At 43.1% G+C, this 17,837-nt stretch overlaps 1 protein-coding gene across 1 annotated transcript in view; it reads right to left on the minus strand.

Annotated features, from left to right (window-relative positions):
• Nucleotides 1–6,745: 6,745 nt before the first annotated feature.
• gga1 (golgi-associated, gamma adaptin ear containing, ARF binding protein 1) overlaps nt 6,746–17,837 on the minus strand; it is a 46,549-nt gene continuing 35,457 nt past the window's right edge. The window contains exons 11-17 of the mRNA XM_067974544.1: nt 17,260–17,415; nt 16,128–16,201; nt 15,181–15,386; nt 14,456–14,796; nt 13,748–13,917; nt 10,484–10,594; nt 6,746–9,141 (exon numbers count right to left, since the gene is read on the minus strand). Of these exons, the coding sequence (XP_067830645.1) occupies nt 9,031–9,141; nt 10,484–10,594; nt 13,748–13,917; nt 14,456–14,796; nt 15,181–15,386; nt 16,128–16,201; nt 17,260–17,415 (1,169 nt within the window). The 3' untranslated portion in view covers nt 6,746–9,030. The remainder of the gene's footprint in view (nt 9,142–10,483; nt 10,595–13,747; nt 13,918–14,455; nt 14,797–15,180; nt 15,387–16,127; nt 16,202–17,259; nt 17,416–17,837) is intronic.

A 17,837-nucleotide genomic window follows, 5' to 3' on the forward strand; every position in this document is an offset into this window, starting at 1 on the left:
AAAAAAACCTCCACATATCTTGAACCACTTTGTTCTGTTCTTTCTGACTTGGTGTTTCTATGATTCTCCAACATGCTCTTACAACCTCTGGAGCTGGGATTTATAGCAATCTTAGGCAAGGACCATTACCCCAACCATCAGGACCACTAGTGAGCAGGACCCCCTTGTTCTCCTACCTATCCGAATTCCAGAGATCAAGGAAAAATTGCAGGGCTCTGGGGAAGTAGGGGAGTGGGACTAATTGGATAGCTCTTTCAAAGAGCTGGCATAAGCATGATGGGCCTTCTGTGCCGTATGATTCTATGATTAAAGGTTTACTAAGGACAGCTCTCTTGATACTGGTAAATGCATTGTTCGGCATGGTAGGGAGCCACAGGTTCAATGCATTGTCTGTGCTAAGTTAGTTAATCTTAGCTGGGGGTGGCAGAGTTCTGATCAACTTATGGGTCAGGTGGACTTGGTCTGCAAATGGATACCACTTCCTGTCAGGGACATGCCTATCACCACTTCCAATTGGGGGAAGCTGCCAAAGAGGATTGCCTGGCAGCACAATGTGACCGTGTGAGATCCATAGCTGAGGCAAGGTCGACTCTCTGATTTGAAAAGGGGGAGCTCTGGGGGGGCGGGGGCGGGGGGGTGACTAGCTGAGCAGGTTCAGCTAGATTGCGTAGAAAATTGGATGTTGATGCTGATGCTGGTATCAGCTCTAAAAATTCTTAAGTTACCATTTGCCAGGATCCATGACCCTTCCTGCAAGGGGATATCCGATCCAAAGGCAGAAGAACCTTCTGCTGGGTTGTTGCAACAATGCCCCCGTGTTTACTAGTTCCTGCTTGGATGGTGACTGGGGGTTCTTACTAATGAATATGAATCTCAACCCTTGGATGGTAGTATCCGCTGTACACCTTACAGCATCTCTCAAGAATAGAGGGGTATGGATATATAATACATTGATATGCTGAATCCTGAGATGAACTGACAGTAGTGACAGGCGACTTGTTAAAACCCTGAGTATTGATGAGAGGACAATGGGGAGTGCCCTGGAGCGATTGCTTTACCCCTTGAAATTGAACTTGAGAAACTTCTGGGAGCGATCCCATATGGCAATGTGGACATATGCATCCTGTAGGCTTATGGTAGCTAACCAGTGCCAGGGTAACCTGTGGAAATTCTCCAAGATTAGGGACCAAATTAGGGCCCCATATTCTAGTTTCAGAGAGAGACCCTTGTCTTTTGTAGACTATAAACACTTGGAGCAGAAATCTCTTCCCTCTGCTAATCAGGGTGAACTCTTTCTATTGTGTCTGGTGTTGGTAGCTTGTTGTCTTCAGCTGACCACGCCGATAGTGTGATCGGATTAGTTGTGGTACGCTATCTAATCACTCTACCAATCCTCAGAAGTGTGCAGTCTGTGCAATGTAAAGAGTAACCCTCTCCAACGGTCTGGGACTCATGTGTGGCAATGCTTTCCCATAAAGCCACATCCAGGATTCGACTTTTTTTTTTGTGTGTGTGTGTGTTCTGAGAACTGTTGTTGGAGGCAGAACAAAAGGATGGCTCCATCCTTCACTAGGCACAATAAGGACTGGTGCCACTGTTTGAAAGAGAAGGGGCAAGTGATGCTCATGGATCATTGATCCCTATTTGAGCTACTGTCAACACGAAAACACTTCAGTGCTGGAGATGGAACACTTTCCAATTCCGACACCCAGTGACGGTTTCAGCCACTCCCAGCTCAGGTCCAGCATAGTTAGGTGCAGAGTAAAGCTCCTTCCACTCTGCCTCACCAATGGGGACAGAGTGGTGACATTGATTATACACATGCGTTTCACTTTTGGAACCTGGGTTCAAGTCCAGTCCAGACAGATGGGATATAAGTCGCCTCTGTTTACTGGATGTAAGAGATTCACTTTTTAACCCACTGTGATGAGACCCAGCCACTCTAAATCTAATAGAAAAATAAAAAATAAAATTGACTTTGAGCGATTTATTGGAAAAATATACACGAAAGAAAAGTAGGCCTAGTGCACATCACTGTGACGCTCACAATCCTGGGAAAAGAAAACTTTAATTCCCATAAATACATCTTTGCTCTAATGTACATAATTCTGAAAGACCATATAAATATATACACAAATCAGTTCTACAGATCCCAAGCAGGGGAGACACTGAGAATTTATTGGAACAGATAGATATACAGTGTTAGAATAAGGAAACAGCGCATCTGTGGTCAGACTAAACACATTTCCACTTTCTGAGGCAGATCAAACACAACCTAGGCAAGTTCTCCTCTTTGAACGGTTTGGCTATGTTTCCACTTAGGAACTAAAGGCTTAATTTGGTAATGTACCACATAGGTGATACTCTTGCCACTGACACCCAATATAAAGGAGATTAACTTCATATCTCCGACGCTACCCATGGCCCTACTCTTTGTGGGTCATGAAAGTTGCTGTTGGGGGGGCAATGAAGCTTCCATCCTTTCAGGCCTCCAATAGGCACAGAGAAGACAGGGGACACACTGCAAGATAAAATAGGGGAGGACTAGCGCTCCTAGTATCTCACTTAAACATCACCGTGCAAGGGACAATATAAAATGTCATAGAAAAAGCCAATTTCTGTTGACGGGCCAAATTCACCTCAACAATGGGCAATATCGTTGGGGATTTAGCTGTTTTTTTTGGTGGGGGTTTGTTAAATCGCTTAACTGCAACATTTTTTTCATCTAGACAGTGCGTTCGTTTGATGAACACTTCATTCATTACATCATATGATTACAGTGCACCTCACCTGATTTTGCCCAGTTACAGCCATTAAAGTGTACATCGTATTCTGAACAGACAAAATGAAGACCGTGTTGTAATGAGGGCACTTGAATAAACTGGACAATGGCACCATCTAGCAACAGAGATAAACTGAATATAATGCAGCGGCCATCTTACAAGTGACAATGCTGATGCAGCTATTTCACGAGTATTGAAGGCTGGTAACTCACAAGTGGCTTAAAAGGCCTAGAAACTGAATTGCACTGTGCCCGTTTTACAGGTGTAAAATGGGCGCCTAAGGGTCTAATATGGCGGGCGACGAGGGCATGCTCATTCTGTGCCAGAAGTGCGCTGCCCACCATATTGGTTAGGGCCCCTCTGTGGGCGTCCAAGGCGCGTGCATGAAATAAGCCTATTTGCATATGCAAATCAGGGGCCTAACACCGTGCATGCTGCTGTCAGTTTCTTCAGGAGCTTAGCAGCCAAACCGGCAGTCCTTAAACGGATGGCTGGTTGCTGCCCCCGGGAAAGGCAAGTTTTAACTCTTTCTACTCTTGGGTCCACATTAAATCTGTGGACCACCTCCTTACCCCCCTCTCAGACGCTCCAGCGGGTGTCTGAGCTGGCTGATCCTCCCCAGTACCGGTGAGCTGTCTCTTGGCCAGTAATAAACAAATGCGGCTGGTGAACCAATTTGCCGTGGTCCTACCGCCGGCCTCATCAGGTGCGCGCCATTCAGGCACGATCCAATTTCTAGGCCGTATGAAGAGTTTTGCACAAGTCTGTGTATTATGGATGAGCACCCTACCCCTCCTCCTCCCCCCCCCAGACAAATTCATACCTCCTTCACTTCAGAACACTAATTGACAGCAGCCCCAGCTTCAGTGTGAAGCAGCCAAGAAACATCGCAGGAGGTGGACTTTCCGAGGCTCCTCCACAGGCACAGAACCATCAGTGGCAAATGGCTGGCTCCAGGTAGACAGGCACCAAGGAAGATTCCCCACCCAGAAAATATAAGTCACGATGGCTTTTAACGAACTGCATACAGTTCTTGTGGGCACAGACAGCCATTTCTTGGTTGCTGTCAGGACTCTGAAATTAAATAGGATGGATGCTGGAGCACCAGGAACCCTGAAACTCTGCAATATAAAGGGGGCATCGAACTCTTCTACAGATCAATTCTCAAACAACACATGCTGCTAAATTATAATTAAGATGTTAATTATTCTTTAACTTTTCATACCAGTGCAGTCCATTGCTGTTTGTGGGATCTTGCTTTGCACATTTGCCTACATAATAGTGACTTCACATACAACCCTATGGCCGTGAGCACCGTAGGACATAAAATAGCACTCTCTTTATATTATAGGATCACTTCTGATAATAGGAGCAGGATTGGCAGAAAGAGGCTTTCACTTCTTGCCTCTGACCGAAAAGGCAAACAGTGACAAGTGTAGCTATATTGCTGGCGGCGTTTGGGGGCAGGTTGCCATTTTAGAACTGGCTGTGGGCTGATTCTCAGTCCGCCCGTTAAAAAAAAAACCAGCAACGTGACTTCCCCGATGCTGCCTGTGCGGATCACGCCCCGACATCTGAGAAAATCTGACCGGAAAAAATCACAACTGCAAATTTGGAGCAATTGCACATGCCTGAATCTTGCGGCTGTGCAGCTTCCCAGTGTCAATGAATCTGCCCCACGGTAAAAATGGGGGCAGATACAGTGATTTTGGGAACAGGCACAATTACAGAAAGGTAACAGTTCAGTAGTATACAAACGGACAAAAGAGCTCCTGTCCCTCACGTTCGAGCGAAGCAGTCATGAAAAATAATCCTCACCTTCACTGCCTCTTTCCCATCGCTCCCTTTTTTTTCTGTCCCTCTCTTTTCCCCCATTCCTCAGTTCTACTTCCCCACCCTCTCTTAAGCTTCCCTGGGCCACATACAGAAAGGGCAAGCTTCTGTCACATGCTCTGTGAATCACACTTCTGATCAAACCAACTTGAGTACTGTGCCTCAGCTATTAAAGAAAATTTGAATTATAAAATACATTTCAACACAGCCTCATCTTGGCTCAATTTGACTGCTAATTTAAATACACCCACACACACTGACAAGATAATTGTTGGGGAAACAGAACTGAATACGCTTGTCAAGCCCCCAGCGTTGTAAGTAAAAGTCTGCTTTTAAATAAAGCTGTCTAGATAGTTTGGGAACGTAAACAGGAGCTCTTGTCATTGGCCTCACACAATGTTTCAGCACATGCTCCAAGAACAATACGTCACCTTTCTCCTTGGCACCCTGCAACCCTCTGGTTTGAACACTAACTACAGACTTTAGCTATATCCTCATTTTCAAACCTAATTTCACACCAGATCCTCATGGCTCCCATCTCTCCCATTTCCCCAGATCACCCACTTCCTTAGCTATTTACACACCCTTTGTCTCTTTAGTGTCTTACTCTTTCTGTTCATTATTTGACTAAGATGATCTGTTACATCATTCCACTCAACATTCCTCTCTCGGTTTGTCTTGTGTGTTTTTTTAAAAAAAAGATATTTCCCCCTCCCCCCTTTTCTGATATTAATAATTTGTTTGTCGAACTCTCCCTTTTCAGTTTTCAAGAAGGGTCTGCACTTGAAATGTTGTCATTTCCCTCCACAGGTGCTGACTGAGCTGCTGTGGGCCTCCAGCATTTTCTGTTTACGTGTCAGATTTCCAGCATCTGCTTTCTCCCTCTACCAAGCGGTTACTCAGTGAAATTTTTAATCAAGGGCCAGAATCCCTACTGCCCTGCTCAAGGGACAGTCTCAGGACTGCTGCGCTACGGGGTGATGGGACTGTAGACTGTACCTGACTTCAATCATGCTCGTGGCCATTCTGAACTTTTGTTCACTTTACGTGGAGGGAGAGGAACTCTGCAGAACTTTTTTTTTCCTCAAGAGATTAAATAGGTTGAATAGAATCCAATGTAAAAGTTGCATTGTGGTTTGTGGACACAGCACGGCCAATAGGCAGATTGCCTCGTTTCACTCCGTGCTTTCTTATGGAAGGGCAAAAATATAATTCATTTGGTGACAACGAGACTGAAGGTATACTAGAGGGGGTGAGGAGAGAGGGCTTGTAGTCTTATTGGGTTACGGTCTACTCCTGATTAGCAGAAATAAGTTTTTGCACTAAAAAAGTTCAAATAATTCAATATTTCAAATTAAAAGAACTTGCATTTATATGGTGTCTTTCATGACCTCAGGATGTCCCAAAGCGCATTAGAACCAATGAAGTATTTTCAAAATGCTGTCACTGTTGTAAAGTAGGATGATGTGGCAGCCAATTTGCGCACAGTAAGGTCCCACAAACAGCAATGAGATAGTGAGCAGATAATCTGTTTTTAGGTGATGTTGGTTGAGGGATAAAAACAATATAAAAAACACAAAGTGGAAACTTATTGCTTAAAAAAATTTGAATTATCAGACAATTCAAATTAAGCAAATTGGAATTAAGAGTTAACAGTAACTATAACTGTACACTAGTGTCAAATTCACTATCTAGCACCTGGAACAAACTAGTCCCTAAAAAAGCTCCATGATAATCATTGGACAAACTAAAACCTTGATAAGAACTACTTTGCCGGTCTCCAAAAATAGCAAGGGAAGAGATTTGACTGTAATTAGCATTAGAAGCCCATGCCTTTATAATCTTGTAAACAATTTTACAACACCAAGTTTATAGTCCAACAATTTTATTTTTAATCCCACAAGCTTTCAGAGGCTTCCCCCTTCCTCAGGTGGTGTGGAAATGACATTTCCACACCACCTGAGGAAGGGGGAAGCCTCCGAAAGCTTGTGGGATTAAAAATAAAATTGTTGGACTATAAACTTGGTGTTGTAAAATTGTTTACAATTGTCAACCCCAGTCCATCACCGGCATCTCCACATCATTTATAATCTTGGACTGGAAGGATTAGAAGCTATGCTGTGTAACAATACTTGTAACTAGTTTATTGCTTATTGACATTCGGAAGTTTCAGTTATGTCAGCCAACAAGTGAATGGTGACTACTGCCAGTATCATCACTTAGTAAAGCTTATGGGACACCTAAAACAGTACAAAGGCTTCTGAAAGGCATTTCAGCATGGCATACCATTACTTTCTGAGCACAAGTTGTCAAGGTGTGAAAGTTTCCACACCTTCCCGTCCCATTTATCGCCATTTAGCAGACAGGAAGTGCAGTACCAACATTTTTTGCACTTTCCATTGTCAGCTCCTGCTCCACAGGAGTTTAAAAAAAATAGGTTCCTTAAAAAAAAATCACTCATTGCAGCTTTTGGGTTATAAGGCTCCTTAGGTTTCAGGAATGAACTGCATAACATACAGAATTACTTCTTAAAATGCTCAGGTTAGTGGTTTACCCTTGAGCACAGTCAATACTTGTGCAACATATTACGCCAAAGACAAACATACACGGCCAATCTGACATGGGGCCTCTGATAGTGTAGAGTTTTCACAGTTTTAAGGCCGTCACGCTCCCTCACTCCCATCTACGGCCCTTTTAGTGAGGCTGCATGAATGCACTCCTGTAACCTGTAAAGTGAAAGCACTTAGTGTTTGCATCCTAGGATACGCAGAATCCAAATGGAGATCCTCAATCTCAGTGAGCCGCTCTCCCTAGATCACATTATAATCTGTGCTGCTTTTTCTTTTGGGTCTATTGGAGGCCTGGGAATCATTGCATCAGAATATTTGCAATGTGCGCTTGGAAAGATAGAAGCAGATAGTTTTAGAAAGGCAGGAGAGGGGCAGGGGGGGCAGGAGGGGAAAAGAGAACAGTTTCTCTGAACAGCTACACGTGCGAATTATGGCCAGCATCCCCATTTTTGCCTGAATGTCTCTCAAACATTCTAGAAGAGTGAAAGGAGCCAGCTTTGTACCCCCACCTGCTTGTGTCATCACACAAATGCACAGAATCGATTGTGTGCGCTTATGGGCCAGAGCATGAGGCTCCTAATCTGATAGCAGATTGCAGGGCTGCAATGCTGTTGGAACTGGAGAGGTTGGGTCATTTGTACTTGTAATGGCAGGAGAACCTCACTTCACATTCCCAGGACTCCCTCAAAGTAAAGGAGGAGAATCTACAGTATGAATATGACCCATGTAAATCCTTCAGGGACTCCAATCCATCGCTGGATATTACATGGCTGAATCCACAATCCTGCACTCGCAGTGAGGAGCCATCTTATAGGGAGCACGGATCAGAGATCTGGGGCCACAATGTTTGAGCCCCTTCTCTAACCTGCACTTCTTATTGAGAGTGGTTTCCCTACTGGGCACGTCGGATTAACCAGTATATCCAAACTATGCAAATCAGATGAACAAGTTTTTTCTTCACATACATATAATCGCAACCTATAGAGTCACGAGGCATAACCCTGATTCTGTGTCTGTGTGAGATGGAGAACAATATCTCACCATATAGATAACATTTTAAAAAAATAAATCTTTTCCCTCTTCAACAAAAAGGTTGACTTGTGCTGGGATACAGTGTCACGGACTTCCCCTGTACCTTGTCCAAATGGCCAATAAACGAACCAAGTGAGTATCTGACAGCATCACAGTTGCTGTCCCACCCTCAGCCCATACCCAGACCAGCACTTCCCTGGAGGAGCCCACCGGATAAAACTTAGGAATGGGAAATGGCGTCCGATTTCTCCCTCCCTAGCCCAGGGGTGCTGCAGCCAAGTGTAGTGCCCCCACTGCTACTTCAGCTGACAGTGGCTAACTCAGCACAGGGCTGGAATCAAGATTTCTGGTCCGTATGGCTCAGTTGCACACTATCCTTATCAAATGAAACACCTATATCGATTAAATTTGGGGATAGGTTTGATTTGTGGGGGAAAAAAAAGTTAAACATGCACCTCAGAAAAAGGAGACTTTGAAACCAGTCAGACTAAAACTTAACATTTTTATCACACATTGAATAATGGTAATGGAGTCTTTACGACATCAGGCGTAAAAGCATTGCACACAAGAGGGGACTATTTTGACATCGTCAGTTAACAGCATGGAATAACAACATCCTGCTGAGCAGCAGGACAGAGGTCTCGCTCCAGACCTTGTATGATCAGATCTGCCTTAGAAATGAGAAATCGACTGCTTCAGGATTTGTTTTTATTACTGTAGCCCCTTTAGTTCACCTTATTAGCAAAATGTTGGTGGTCTCCTAACAATAGAGCAGCAGTGTGTGTAGTGTCTCGTCTCGGTTTGTGTCCCAGTTAGAGGTTCCCCCACGACTCTGGAGGTGGGAATTGATCCACGTCTCCCATCTCATTGAAGGTTTGGTCACCCAATGTAAACGTGAGCTTGTATCGTAACCGGACTTTCTCCTGCAAAGAAGAACGAAGCCGTTGTTTAGTCTTTGACTTAGAAAACTTCTAAACGAAAACTTTAACAACAGAAATAAATTACCTCCTCTTAATGATGGAGTCACACCATCGATGCAACGATGGTGGCCCTTATAATAATCAAGCTGCCTTGGGTCTCGCTGAGTGGAATTTGGAACATCTTGCGCCCGAGAGAGATTGGGCTCTGGCTCATACTTGCAATTCCACATACCGATCTCAGCTTTGCTGCTTTGGCGAAGCACCAAAGGGGCCCAGGAATTTTAGCACAGGGATGGAAAATTCAGAGGGAGATGTACCTCGGTTTGCTCTCACTTGCCTAGTGCACAAGCAGAGGCTTGTGAGTAGGTTATCTCTTGCCCTTTTGTTGGAAATTACATAGAATTTACAACACAGAAACAGGCCATTCGGCCCAACTAGTCTATGCTGGCATTTATGCTCCACACCATCCTCCTCCCATCCTACTTATCTCACCCTACCATCATATCCTTCTATTCCTTTCTCCCTCATATATTTATCTAGCTTAAATCTATGCTACTCGCCTCAAATATTCCACGTAGTAGCAAGTTCCACATTCTAATCACTCTCTGGGTAAAGAAGTTTCTCCTGAATTCCTTATCTTTATGACCCCCTAGTTTTGGACACCCCCACAAGTAGAAACATCTTCTCTACGTCTAAAACATCTTCTCTATGGAATGGTGTGCAGCGTAGGAATCCCACAGAAAGGGAGAGGAGAAATAACAAACACTTTGCCAAAAGAAGAATTAGTATTGCGGCTGTTAATTCAGATCCCTCACAGCACCAGCCGATTTCTTGATTATGAAACCAACACATATGAAACAAAAATATATTGTTAAAAATATCAATAGCAATGGATAGAAAAACAAAAGGAAGCTAAATCTGATACCTGGGATAAAGATTCCCAAACTGATGAGATTCATCAAATGGGGAATTTGGTTGCCTTGTTGAAACATTTAAAACAGCGTGACTTCAGATTTTGCTTCAACAGTAAGTGCCAATACTCTGTTACTTTGATTGCTATTTACTCCCATACATCAGGACTTTTAAATTACTATCCTCAACTGAGCATGAGATGACAAACATGTGTAGCAAGATTGATTGTTTGTTATTGTACAGAGGTGCAATGTACAATGTGCATTTATTAAACACTTAACAAAATAAAACACCACAGATTGCTTCGCAGGGGCGAAGTTAGATGAAGAACAGTGATGTGAGAAAGTTAGGGGTATAAGTTATTGCTGTGCCAAATCACTTGCCCTAGTTGTTAGTTAAGTAACTTGTACGCAGTAATAAAAAGCACACTTACCTTCTGTGGGTTTGCTAGCAGTAAGACCTGTGTAATTGCAGAAGGTGGAAGTATAGGATTAAATGCTGGCAGCTCGGTGCCAGAAGGAGGCTGTAGTTTGACCTTCATGACCTGTAAAATGAAGGCGATTAAAGATTTTCACAAGGAGTTGATAGGGTAGATAGAGAGAAACTAATTCCTCTGGTGGGGGAGTCCAGAACAAGAGGGCATAACCTTAAAATTAGAGCTAGGCTTTTCAGGGGTGACATCAGGAAGCACTTCTTCACACAAAGGGTAGTGGAAATCTGGAACTCTCCCCTCCAAAACGCTGTTGAGGCTGGGCTCAATTGAAAATGTCAAAACTGAGACTGATAGATTTTTGTTAGGCAAGAGTATTACGGGTTACGAAACCAAGGAAGGTAGACGGAGTCACAGTACAGATCAGCCGTGATCTAATTGAATGGCGGAACAGGCTCGAGGGGCTGAATAGCTTATGTCTGTTCCTATGTACTGCAGGTTGCTTTGCGACATGCTCTCAATCTTTCTCGGGCTTTATGTTTCTCCTGCTCTTCAAGCCACTTGGTGACATCACCATCCCCAAGTATCTTCCCAACTCTGGGGAGAGAAAATCAGAGTGGAGAGTCAAGCCTGCACACTCTCCTGTGCCCCCTGGCGGCTGAGCCCAGGACCTTCGCAGGTAGCCTACATGTAGGAAGGTGCCTGCTTGGCCTTCCAAGCAACAGAGATATTAAGACGTGGTGCACTGAAGATGGGGGATTACCCGCCAGACAAAAAAATTGGGAAGAAATTCAATGATTTGTTGGAATTAAATAACAGTAATCAGCGTGGTATCAATCTTTTATTGGTCATATATATTTTTTTAAAATTTAAATCAAAAGCACTTTGTATTATTAAAAAAAAATTCCATTTTAGTAATGACTGAAATTTTGCAGGTTTTTCCCAGTGACACAAATCAGTAACCATTTTAAATAAACATAGAATGGTGTTCTGGAAATGAGCTATGTACAGCAATCACACTGAAGAGCTCAGATAGTTTACATATTCGGGGTGATTTTATCTAATAGTCAGTAAACTGCGGGCAGTGCACACCTAAATTCACGGGGCACACTGCTGACAGACGGGGGTCCTCGTCAACAGTGCGGAATTATAAAATTAGGCCTTGGGATAAAGGGAAGTCTGAGAATGAATTACAGGCTGCAATCTAATCAGGGGTGCTGAATGTATATAAAGAATACATTAATAAAAGAACAGTTCATCAATGTCATCTGAAGCCAAAGATCACAATACAGCTCTGTAACCTTGCCAGGGTATTTTTTTTAAAATGAACATACACTGAGTAGAGGTATTCAAGTTTGGATCCATTTTGATGCCAGCAGTATCAGTGTGGACACTGAAAAGCACTTTGCTGCAAATTGGGATGCACATACTGAAGGATCAATGATTGTGGCATTTTAGATTTATGCATATAGTTAAAAAATGTAATATGTACCGACTGCTACTTCTTTATATTCAAGTGCATGTCATCAGTAGATAATCCTGCAGTGATTACATTGCAATTCTTAATCCTTCAATGTGGAAAACAACTATAGCAATGTCAGCTATATGGAGTATTTGGTCTTTTCATATTTGATGACATCCATCCCGGTTCCAAAAAGTCTAGATAATGGAACAACATTTTCTCTTCCCCAACCCCTCATTCTAAATGACAAAAACAGGTAATTGGAAAATATCACAAAGCAGAATTATCTCAAGGTTCCTACTACTACTACTATTATGATGTGGAGATGCCGGTGATGGACTGGGGTGGACAAATGTAAGGAATCTTACAACACCAGGTTATAGTCCAACAAATTTATTTTAAAATCACAAGCTTTCGGAGATTATCCCCTTCACCTGACGAAGGGGATAATCTCCGAAAGCTTGTGATTTTAAAATAAATTTGTTGGACTATAACCTGGTGTTGTAAGATTCCTTACTACTACTATTACTTTTAGGATCCACAGTTAAAACCCATTTAAACTCTCAGGAGTACAGGAGGAGAATACATGTACCAAACCCAGTATATTTCCAGTAAACAGATAAGAACTAAGATGCCAGTCCAGTGATTCCTATTCTCCAAGGTTACTTATTATTCAACAAAAGAAAGACAAGTAATGGCATTAAGTTTGACTTCTTGATTTATTTTTCTGTAGTGATTGTACACGTTATATTTAAAGATAATTCATATTCTTGATAAAGTGAAACAAGTTCACCAGATTTCTCTCGTTTCAATTTATGATTTTTTTTAATATAAAAAAAGCTTACTTCCAATAACTGTAACCAGATTTTCAAAAATGCATTTCTGTTCCTTGCTCGTTCTAATTATTTGATTGTCAGCTTCCCATTATCTTCTTGTTTATTTGTGTCAATTGCGTTCAGAACAGTTTATTTTATATTTGTTCTCCCATCCTTAGTTGCCCTGATTGTTTTACAAATGTGTAACTTGCTAGCGTACTTCAGAGGGTATTAAGAGTCTACCATGCTTAGGACGGGAGTCATGTGTAGGCCAGATTGGATAAGGACGATAGGTTTCCTTCCCCGAAGGACACTAGTTAAATAGTTGGGATTTTACAACAATTCGGCCACTTTCGTGGTCATTTTATTTCCTGATATTATCTCACAAATAGCTAGATTTATTAAATTCAATTTTACAATTTACCATACTGGGATTTGAACTCTCTACCCATGGGATCTGGTCCAGCACTGATATCATAAGCACTACATTACTGTAACAAAACTTCATGCTTCAGTATAATCAGCCTTCCATGACTCAGTTGGTACGTATACTGCCCAGTGTGGAACTGAGCCACATAGTAGGAAGGTCCGGGGTTAAATTCCCGGTTTGTGTTGTTAGCTGAGGTGGCAGCTGGAGCACCACAACTGGTCTTAGAGACCCTGGACTAAGGAGGGGGAAAAAATATCAGGCTGGCTTGCCACTCTTGATCACTGTCTAGAGAATCCCTGCTGGAAAACGTGGACAGGATAAACATAGTTGTAATGCCCTCCACGGTGGAACAGCTGAATTTCACTGTGTGGGAAAGCACAACAAGGCACTTGGGAGAGAGGTATTAGAGAGAGTAGGCACTGCTATGGAACTGTGCATCAGCAAGAGTCAGTTCCTTCAGGAGAGGGGTACACTTTTTTTTAAAAAAACGTTCAACTATGTGAAATGACAAAAGGTGCACGAAGAATTTCGAAAGGAGATGACACTGGTGCTCATCTTACCTTGGGAACAGCAGCTTGGAATCTTATACTTTTCACTGACTGTGGTGATGTGCTGATCATAGAAGTAACTACCACCAAAACGTCTGGCTGGCCAGAAGGAGGATCCTTCGCAAAATGAAACAGAACTCGGAAACTATTCTTATCATATACTGTGACTGGCAAGATGCTACCTGTGTGGTAGGAGAGAAAAAGTCAATTGAAATGCACCGATCGCTATACCCACCCAGCGCTGCATACAACCCCCCACCCTGCAGCGCATGCCCTCTCCCACCCCACAGTCACATACAACTTCCCACCCCACGCCGTGCGCTCCACACCAACTCTCGCTCCACATCACGCAACGAGGTACGGGGTGTGGAAAGCTGGATGAGGATGGGATCAGGCTCAACTGCGACGAGCCTTGCGGTGGAATAGCCTGCTGATGCTCACTGTCGAGGGTCAAACGTTAATAATGGCCGGCTGGGGAAGATACCAGGGGGTGCCTGGTGCCAATGGAACCAAACCCCGAGTCATGTCTTCAAGACGGCAGAGTAGAAAATTGCCCCCCAAAAAATAACAATGGTATTTTTCTTCAGAATCTCTCACTTCTATGGTACTTCTGTAAAAATCTATTCCCGCCAGTACAAAAAATGACCATAAAAGACTCCTTACAAAACAAAAATTCCGAATCAAAGGTATTAATACAGCTTTTTTAAAAAAAAAACTCACTTGGTTTAATTGATTCTAGGGGCACTAAAACATTAGTTAGCGAGATTTCCTGTTGAGGCACTGACGAGATTCCAAGGCCTCCTTGTGCACTGTGCTGAGCCCCGGGCTGTCCTATGCTTGATGCACCAGCAGAAGCTGCAGGAATGGAAGAATTGTACGGAAATGCCAGCGGCTGATCTGGTTGAGCGGGAAGGCCTGTAGAAAGGGCTGCATTTGTTAAGATGGGTGAGACGCCCTTGCTTGAAGCAGGAAAGAGTGGCGGCGTTCCCAAGGCAACTGCAGTGTTAGTGCTCGATTTGTTCTGGAGATCTCGAAGAGTTTGCTTTTGCTGTGGAGTCGACCTGTAAGTAAAACAAATTATAATCTAAGGAAAATATTATGGATAGAAACTGCCCCCCCCACCCCCTCCTTTCCCAGGCCAAATGGGGTTTCACAGATCTTTGGTATTAGCCAAGAGATGATTGAAAGAAGCCTGTGACAACTTCATTCTACGAAAAGCTGTAACCTCTAAAATATTCGTAATATAGTCCACACACCGTCACTGTACACAATCGCACCCAAATATTGTTGTCAACCTAATGGTGGTTACAGAGCTGCTATTAGTGGCAGAGGTGGGAGCCATCTGAGGGGCTATTTTCCCACAAAACACTGCCACCAGACAAGGCTAGTGACACCTGCGGCTCCAATTACTGACCTGCTTTCGCTGCCCTCCCTCTGTCTCTTACCATTTGACCTGTTGAGATTCTGGAGGCAACGACTGTTGAAGGAGGGTTTTCCCCAACAAATCCAAATCATCCAAGGCTTTGCTCCCAGCGCTGGCAGCGGGGTTTTGCTGGCAGGCGGTCAAGGGAGCTGGTTTCAGCAACTCTGAAGACAACGCGCTGGGCTCTGCAGAGGTTATGGGGCCACTCACGTCATCAGGCTCAGAGGACTAGGGAGGATAAAACAACATTTGCTCTTATATGGAAAGGATGCATGTCTATTATAGATTACAAAAAGGATAGAGAGGCACTAGAGAATGTGCAAAAAAGATTTACAAGAATGATACCAGAACTTAGAGGGTACAACGATTAGGAAAGACTGAACAGGCTGGGATCTTTTGTCTAGAAAAGAGAAGGCTGAGGGGTGACCTAATAGAAGTCTTTAAAATTATGAAGGGGTTTGAAAAGGTAGGTGTAGAGAAGATGTTTCCACTTGTGGGGGAGTCCAAAACTAGGGGTCATAAATATAAAATAGTCACTAATAAATCTAATAAGGAGAAACTTCTTTACCCAGCGAGTGGTTAGAATGTGGAACTTGCTACCACACGGAGTAGTTGAGGCGAATACCATAGATGCATTTAAGGGGAAACTAGATAAACACATGAGGGAGAAAGGAATAGAAGGATATGCTGATAGGGTTAGATGAAGTAGGATGGAAGGAGGCTCCTGTGGAGCATAAACTTGTTGGTTTGTATGTTTTGGTTTTACATAACATGAAAGTTATGCAACTCAGTGAATAAAATCCATTCAAAGCAGTCATTCTGAAAGATGATTGTTCTTCTTTCTTCAGAAGACATGATGCTGTCTTTCTTTTTTAAAAAAAAGATTCATGTCGTGGGAAACATGAATGCTTACAGAAGTTCAGTTTCAATATGAATAATAATAATGCTGGGACCCTTGTATTTTCTTACCTGAAATGTATTCCAGTTGCTTGATCCAAGAGAGTGCGATGAAGGCACTGCATTGGGAACCAGGTCATTCAGCCCTATAGATAAGACAAATAGAGGAAAGAATTGTAACAACGGGTTCTTGCATAGCAGGGCATTTGGGGGATTGTATGTAGCTTGCAGATTTGTTTGTTTATATCTATCTCCCTCACGACCACAAGCTGTTCCAGCCACTTTATATCGAACAGTTTAACAATGCTGTAACTTGCCACCCCGCACACCTTCTAGGATATATCCAGTTCATTCAGGTCAATTGACTTCAGAAGACTATATCAAACTATGCAACTATATCTAATAAAACCTGTTAACAGCTAGATGCAAGCTCTTATTTGTCTATACAGCGATCTATCCGACATCGCTTTTTTAGTTACTATATATGAAGTAAATTTTCCAACTCCGCATTCCCGGTGCACAGCCTCAACTGCCGGGAGCGTATATCGGGAAATGGCGCATAGTGGCCCACGATTTTCTCTCTGTCAATTTTAATTTTCAGGTGATGCTCCTCAGTAGGATCGTGCAATTGGAAAGTTGACCCCGATTTGCTTTGCTTCTCGCTGCACATCTCCTTCAGCCAGGAGACTACGGGGACAGAGCAGGGTAGTGGGATTGGTCCAACAGAGATCCAGATATAACTTGCTAAATGGTCTCCTGCTGTTCTGTAAACTTCTATGGTTGAGACCAGGACAGTTTTATGCTGAGGACTGCTCAACCTGTTCCTAATCAGACAAATCCAGAAATGGTTCGTACCAGGTTTCACCTACCAATCCATCTACTGATCTGGGAAATAACCAATAAAACTTTCGCAATTGAGGCAAGTGAAAGTCTGAATGATAGTCACCCCTGTGTTTTGTTGGTAGCTGAACACTTAACTACTGTACTCAATATATCCAACCATTTGAAGTAGAGCATGAATAAACTTGGTTATAATAGTGCAGTGGCAGCTTACTGGAGCACCAACGCATGACATCTTGGACCATTTGAAGTCTCTAGAATCGAGCCAAACCTACACTGTGAAAAACTCTACACTATCTAGGGGGTGTTAAATGACAGATCTGGTGCGTTTGGAGAGAAGTGTTTTGTGAAAAAAGATTCTCACCTAATGACATTAATTCATCATCTAGCAACGATACAGAGCTGCTGAGATCCTGCGATAGGTCAGGGTTCCAGGTCTGATTGGCGGGGGCAGCAGGGTAAGAAGGAGGATTTGAACCAGTGTCCAATCCGGACAGATCTAGTAGAGCAGAGCTGCTGGCTAGAAATTAAAAAAAAATTAACAGCATGTTACATCTGAAGGCATGTAACAAGTCTGAATCTTCTCCAATATCTCTGAGCTTACATTAAAATTTGTTGACCTCAGTTACATAAAGTCTAGATTGATTCCTGGGATGAGAGGGTTGTCCTATGAGGAGAGATTGAGTAAAATGGATATATATTCTCTGGAGCTTAGAAGAATGAGAGGTGATCTCATTGCAACATATAAGATTCTGAGGGGGTTTGACAGGGTAGATGCTGACAGGTTGTTTCCCCTGGCTGGAGAGTCTAGTACTAGGGGGCATGGTCTCAGAATAAGGGGTCGGCCTTTTAAGACTGAGATGAGGAGGAATTTCTTCACTCAGAAGGTTGTGAATCTTTGGAATTCTCTACCCAGAGGGCTGTGGATGCTGAGTCGTTGAG

This window comes from Heptranchias perlo, chromosome 40 (genome assembly GCF_035084215.1).
Source record: "Heptranchias perlo isolate sHepPer1 chromosome 40, sHepPer1.hap1, whole genome shotgun sequence".
Taxonomy (NCBI): Eukaryota; Metazoa; Chordata; class Chondrichthyes; order Hexanchiformes; family Hexanchidae; genus Heptranchias; species Heptranchias perlo.